Raw genomic sequence first — 7179 nt, forward strand, 5'->3', positions numbered from 1 at the left:
ACGCGACATTACAGGATGACCATTCTCGTTTAGCGTTCAACAAGTACTAATCGGCTTGTCTATTCGTCAATGACTCATCACGAATCGACAAGCCGACGGATTCGACTGCATTGCGACAATTAATTTACAATATTGCTGGCAGGTCGCAACGCATTCGCTAAAGATAGAATTAAACGTTGAATTTCAAATTTGAGATTTAACACTGGGGAATCAAAATGATTAAACGGGACCAATTGACCGATGATCACTGGCTGGCTGTTAACTGGTTGGTTGAATGGGTTGTGGGTTGAATGGGTTGTGGGTTGAATGGGTTGTGGGTTGAATGGGTTGTGGGTTGAATAGATGGAGATTGACTTGGTTGTGGGTTGATTGACTGGGCTGGATACTGACTGTAAAACTGGTTGTGGGTTGATTGACTGGGCTGGATACTGACGGTAAAACTGGTTGTGGATTGATTGACTGGGCTGGATACTGACTGTAAAACTGGTTGTGGGTTGATTGACTGGGCTGAATACTGACGGTAAAACTGGTTGTGGGTTGATTGACTGGGCTGGATACTGACGGTAAAACTGGTTGTGGATTGATTGACTGGGCTGAATACTGACGGTAAAACTGGTTGTGGGTTGATTGACTGGGCTGGATACTGACGGTAAAACTGGTTGTGGATTGATTGACTGGGCTGGATACTGACTGTAAAACTGGTTGTGGGTTGATTGACTGGGCTGGATACTGACGGTAAAACTGGTTGTGGATTGATTGACTGGGCTGGATACTGACGGTAAAACTGGTTGTGGATTGATTGACTGAGTGATCATGGCATTTCCGCCGTATGACCTTGCATTTAGGAAGTTTAGACGCTTCCGCCTCGTCCTGCTCACTGATGGATCCTGAAACAGTAGAAAACATGGTCGACAGTGATTGTTCATTCGGAAGGGGCGGGATATAAATGGTTTGGCTTGATTTGGGTCAGGGCTTAGTGGTTTGGATTATGGCTGAGTTATAACTTGAATGGGTTTGATAATGGATGTCTGATTTCGTCACAAATAAAAGTAAAAGGCATTGATGATTTATCGTTAACAGGCTGATCGGAATAGTACTACTAATTACTCTTCGGTCTTCAAACGAAAGGTTACTTGTCAGAGACCTTTTGCATTGGCTTATCGATGGGTAAAATGCTCAACTTGTGAATCGGTCGTATGAATTCATTGGTTTGCGTACGAACCTTTGCACTTCTCACAAGACCATCTGAATCGGGAAACACTTCCATAACACGACCCATTTTCCATTGGCCTGGAGGATAATCATCATCCTTCACTAGCACCATGTCTCCCTTCTCTACATTGCTGGTTTGTCTCATCCATTTAGGTCGATGTTGCAATGTGGATAAATATTCTCTTTTCCACCGTTTAGCGAAGTGCTCAACTCTCTGAGATATTTGCTTGTAAACTCCAAGTCGATTGGGATTTATTTCCAATAGACTGGGCCTGGGGGGCGACAACAAAGGTCCACCAATTAAAAAATGTCCTGGCGTCAGCACTGAGAAGTCGTTTGGATCATTCGTTACAGGACACAATGGCCTCGAATTCAGCACCGCCTCCACTTCTACTAATGTCGTTGTAATTTCTTCGAATGTGTGTACCGATTCGCCTACTACTCGCCTTACGTGATGTTTCATTGATTTTACACCTGCTTCCCAAATTCCTCCCCAATGGGGTGCATGTGGTGGGATGAAATGCCATTGAACACTATTCTTGAGTATCATATCTGCTAGCTCTGGTTCAAGGACTTCTTTGATGTACTGCATGTCTTCACTCAGCTCATTCTTTGCTCCTATAAACGTTTTCGCGTTGTCTGAATACACATCAGATGGTAGACCTCGACGACTATAGAATCTAGTGAACGCCGCTCGAAAACTTTCTGATGTCAGGCTACTAACTAACTCTAGATGAATGGCTTTGGTAGACAAACAAACGAACAACGCGACCCAACCTTTCGTGACTTCGCGTTTTCCCGGTTTTCTTCTTGTTAGCACTTGAACCGGACCTGCATAATCTATTCCTGTATGTAAAAATGCTCTGGTGAGATTGACTCGGGGCTCCGGTAAGTTTCCCATTAGTTGGGTTTGCATTTTTTCTGAGTATCGATGGCACTTGACACATTTGTATATTTGATTACGAACTGACTTTCTGGTGTCAATTATCCAATATTGATTTCTGGTGTACGCCATTGTGAGTTGAGTTCCTCCATGCTTTGTACTCTCATGTGCATCGCTTATAATCATTTGCGACAGTCTTGAGTTTTTGGGTATGATAATTTGGTGTTTGCTATCATAATCTATCGCTGCTAATTGTAGCCTACCTCCCACTCTTAGCACACTCTTCGCATCCAGAAACGGATAGAATTGCAACAGTTTGCTCTTCTTACTTAACGGCTTGCCATTTTTCAGTGCACTGATTTCCTCACTGAAAGCTTTGCTTTGCTCTAGACGAATCCAAAACATTCTTTCATCCTCGATCATTTTTACTGTCAAAAACTTTGGTTTCACTTTATCTTTCGCTGTCCTTATTCTAGCCACAACTCGAACTAACATTTTGAACGAATTGTATCTGGCGATCAACTGCTGTAACACTTCGTTTACTTGCACCTTCGTTGACAACAAAGACTTCTTCCCTTTTAGCTCTAGTTGATCTTCTGGAATTATCACATTCGGATTTTTTGGCCAATTTTCTTTTGACAACTGTAACCACGATGGGCCACGCCACCATAAATCATGAAAAAGTACCTCTTTGGGGCTTAACCTCGCGATAGACAATCCGCTGGATTCTGAGTTCCGTCCACATGTCGCCATTGTTCCGGCTTTGTGATTTCTTGAATGTCTGCAATTCGGTTTGCGACGAATGTCTTGTGTTTGTCTGGCGTTGAGTTTATCCAGTCAAGAGTTATCGATGAATCCGTCCAACAATACGCCATTTCGATTTTGAGTTCCGATTTGACTATGTCAACCAAATTTGCCAGCAACACAGCTCCACATAGTTCAAGTCTTGGAAGTCTTACTGTTTGCACTGGGGCTACTCTAGACTTTGCCAGCACCAATTCAACTTTCGAATTTCCTACTTCATTTTCTGTTTTCATATAAATCACTGCTCCAAATGCTTGTTCACTTGAGTCACTAAAACCATGAATTTCTACCTTGCATCCCTTGTACCATCCAAACCATCTGGGAATTTTGATTTGGTCTAATGCACTTAATTCCTCTCGAAATTTAATCCATTCCTGGGCCAATTCATCCGGAACATTTTCATCCCATTTAATTTTCATCTTCCACAGCTTCTGGAACATTAGCTTCGGCTGCAACACAACTGGACCTAACCATCCCATTGGATCGAATAACTTTGGCTGCTTGTGATAAAAATCTTCGTTTCGTTAAAACTTCAGTTTTGTTGATCTCTGGAGCTTTAAAGAAGAAATGATCCTCCACTGGCGACCATCCAATACCCAATGTTTTTAACGAGTCATCGATTGTGATTTCTGTTGTTTGAAATTCTCGTTCTTCTACCGGAATTTGTTGTAATACCTCATTGCTGTTGCTTGACCATTTACGCATTGGAAACTTTGCTGCTAATAACATTTCTCTCACTTCTTTCCAAATTGTTTTCACCATTTGAACTGTGTCTGCTCCTGTCAACAAATCATCTACATGAAAATCGCTTTTAACCACTTCTGAACCGATCGGATATTTCTTTTCTCCATCCACTGCTATTTCTTCTAGAGTTCTCATTGCCATGTATGGTGCACTTGCTGTTCCAAACGTTAACGTATTTAAGCCAAAATCTTCAATCGGATCTGTCGGTTTGAACCGGAACACCATTCGTTGGAAATCGACATCTTCTTCATACACTTTAACCTGTCTATACATTTTTGTAATGTCCCCTCTCAACGTGAATCGGTATAGTCGCCACTTCATTAATCGAATGACCAAACTTTCTTGAATAGTTGCTCCAACCATTAGGATTTCGTTTAACGATTTTCCTGAACTTGTTCTTGCCGATGCGTCGAACACTATTCTTGTCTTTGTAGTTTTGCTTTCTTCTTTAACCACTGCATGATGAGGTATGTAATAGCAACTGTATCTCACACTTCCGTCAGCCTGTCTAATTTCATGTTCCTTTTCCGATGTGCTTACTCTCCCCATGTGTTCCAGGTCCAAATGCTCTTGAATTGCATTCATGTAATCCTTCTTCAAATTTTCATCCTTATTCAACTTTCTTTCCATTGCCAACCATCTTGCAACTGCCTGATTTCTTGACTCTCCTAATGATTCGCTCGGGTTTTCTTTGAATGGTAGTCTCACTTGCGGCCTTCCATCACTTAATCTTCGGTATGATTGACGAAACACATTTTCACATTGCATTTCTTCTGGTGTAAATTTTTTCTTCTTTCGTGGTGCTTCCTCCATTTCCCAAAACTTTTTCAAAATTTCATCCGGATCTTCCTTCTTCTGTGTGTGTAAACACAAGAACATTCTTTTCGATTTTGATTCAACCGTTTGCTTCTTCCGCCTTTCCAGAAATTATCCATCCAACTTTCGTGTTTTGTGCTAAATATCCGGCTTTCTTCAATACTCCATCCAACAAAATTTCGGTGTAGGCTTTTGTTCCCAACATTATGTCCACATTGTTTGGTGTCGCGAAATTTGTGTCCGCTAGCTTCAGATTTTTGAATAAATCTTGCGGCCATTTCAATATCGTTTTCGGTAACATTCCCACTAACGTCTTAACTACATTCGCGTTCATATTGTACACTTTATCTTCGATGATCATCTTTACATTCGTTGCCTTTTCCACTCTTGACGTTACTACTCCTTCCAGTCCAGTTACTTCAAATGATGGAATTTGAAACTGATTTCCTCCAAGCATTCTTGCTACGGATTCCTTGATGAAAACATCCTCTGAACATTGGTCCAACAGCGCTCTTAAATTGTAAACAATGCCGCCCTCGGATTTAAATTGAATGATTGCTGTAGGAAATAACGTTTCTTTTTCACTCATCTCCTCTTGTTTAGCACTTTGAGGCACTGCTATCGTTGTCAGGTTTCTTTTTATTTGGTTACTCGAATTGACCGACTGCGATGATTGAGAATTTTGAACAGACAAATTTGAAATGGTTTTGCTGCTCTTGTGAATTACGCACTTCCCTATAGCCATACTTATTGCACTCATTAGGGTACCGCGACCTATTTTGATCACTTTGGTTGTGTGTAACGTTTGGAATTTGCGATCTGAATGGGTTATAACTACTGTTCGACTGACCTCGCGTAACGAAACTTTGTCTAGCATAATTTGGCTCTTGGTACGAACTATGACTGAAATTGTCTCTATGCAAAAGCGTGTGATGGCTTTTATTACACTGAAAACACCTTCTAGCACTCTTACAGTCTTTCATCACATGTCCGATTGCCAAACAATTACGACACAAATTCTTCGCAGTCACAAACGCACTTCGGTTGCTTATGGACATGTTCAGAAACGTTTCACATTTCAATGAGTGAATGGAAATCTTCGTTGCATGCTGGACAATTTGCTCTCTGATTCGATGGTTTTGTCTTGCTGTTGTGTGTTTGATTTCTGCCGCTATTTTCCGTTGCTGTTCCTCCAACTAATTCCAAGTTTTCGACCGTTCGGTATCTTTTCTCTAAGAATCAATTAATTGCTTATATGTTGGAACGTCACCTGGTTCGAGCTGCTTCTCCCATTCCTCTCTCGTTTTGAATGGCAACTTCCGTTTCACTAACACTACTAGCATTGGATCCCACGACGTCGTGTCCACATTCAAATTTTCAGCGCTTCCAACGATTCTTGAATTTCATCCAGAAGTTCTTGATTTCCTTTGCTGTCTCCAACTTTATCTCTTTCCTGTCTACGATTCTTTCTATTTGAGTGTCTTGCAGTATTCGTGGTGTTGTCATATTTTTCGTTCACCTATTCCACGCAAGCTGATAATTTTGATCCGTAATTTGAAATCTGTTGATGGCCTTTTCTGCCTCATCTTTGACACACGATTTCAAATACTCCAACTTCTCTACATCGTTGAGGGTTTTGCTGTTGTGAATCAAACTAGTGAACCGGCTTTTGAATGACATCCACGTATGATATGAACCTGCAAATGTTGGCAGCGAAATCTTTGGCAATTTCACATTAGATTGGTTGTTTTGTTGCTGGCCGTTTTGACCGAAATTCCCATCTTGACTCCTGTTATCCTGTCTTTTTGACTCTAACGCTTCCAACTGATCTTTGATGTCACCTTTGATCTGGTAATATTTCGCTTCCAACTGTCCAAACATATCACTTTCGAAGTATTCGTGATTCTCAGTTTCCTTCTTCTTCATCGATTCCATTTTGTCATCCGCTTCGCATAGGCCTTTCCATAGTTCTTCTAGTCAGTTAGCCTTCCTTTCAAGTAACCCTTAGTTCTATTTTCCTTTGAACACTTCTTCAAATTCTTCTCAAAATTCCCTAGCTCTTCATCAATGCCTCTACTTCCTTATATGCTTCGTCCATTTCGAAAGAAAATTCGCAAAAATATAAAAATATGGAGATGCCACTCGGGCTAAGATGCAAATTTAAATTAACGATTGAGACGCAATAACCGAATTGCCCTTGACTAATTGCAACAATCCGGTCAGAAATCATCTGCTTTACGGATGAGGGCAATCCAACAACTTTTATCTCTGAATTCAACTACTCCAATGACTTTCATCAAATTCAAAAAAAATTGTCGACTAAGTGACGGGAAATTTTGCTAGGTGTTCAAGGACAAAGGACAGATGTTTCTGGAATGAATGAACAAATCACTTACCGAACAGTTTCTACCGTTGGTGTTTCAGGACCGTATGCCACACAATTGAATTCCCAAAGAGAGATAAGTGCACACCATAACATCATAGTTCCAAATTGGCAGTTGAAAAGTAATGTTTTCCTTTTTACTGTTCAACTCACATAACTCGGGTGTTTTTTAAAACTATTTCAATAATGAATAAGTTTATAGCCCTTTTTTATTTAATGAGATAAGAGCCGCATGAACAGTGGAGCGGTTTGCTGGCGACTGAGCCGCCGGTTACAACGTACATCATTATGGCGCACGTGATGACCATACTTTCGTCCGTCGCCTACTTTACCGAAC

The 7179-nt window shown here is 40.9% G+C and overlaps 1 protein-coding gene across 1 annotated transcript; it reads right to left on the reverse strand.

Annotated features, from left to right (window-relative positions):
* Positions 1 to 3307: 3307 nt before the first annotated feature.
* Positions 3308 to 4522, reverse strand: LOC119073001. Its single transcript, XM_037178325.1, has one exon. It carries the CDS (start codon positions 4520 to 4522, stop codon positions 3308 to 3310), a length of 1215 nt encoding a protein of 404 aa, XP_037034220.1.
* Positions 4523 to 7179: the final 2657 nt, after the last annotated feature.

The sequence above is a fragment of the Bradysia coprophila genome (genome assembly GCF_014529535.1).
Source record: "Bradysia coprophila strain Holo2 chromosome IV unlocalized genomic scaffold, BU_Bcop_v1 contig_84, whole genome shotgun sequence".
NCBI lineage: Eukaryota > Metazoa > Arthropoda > Insecta > Diptera > Sciaridae > Bradysia > Bradysia coprophila.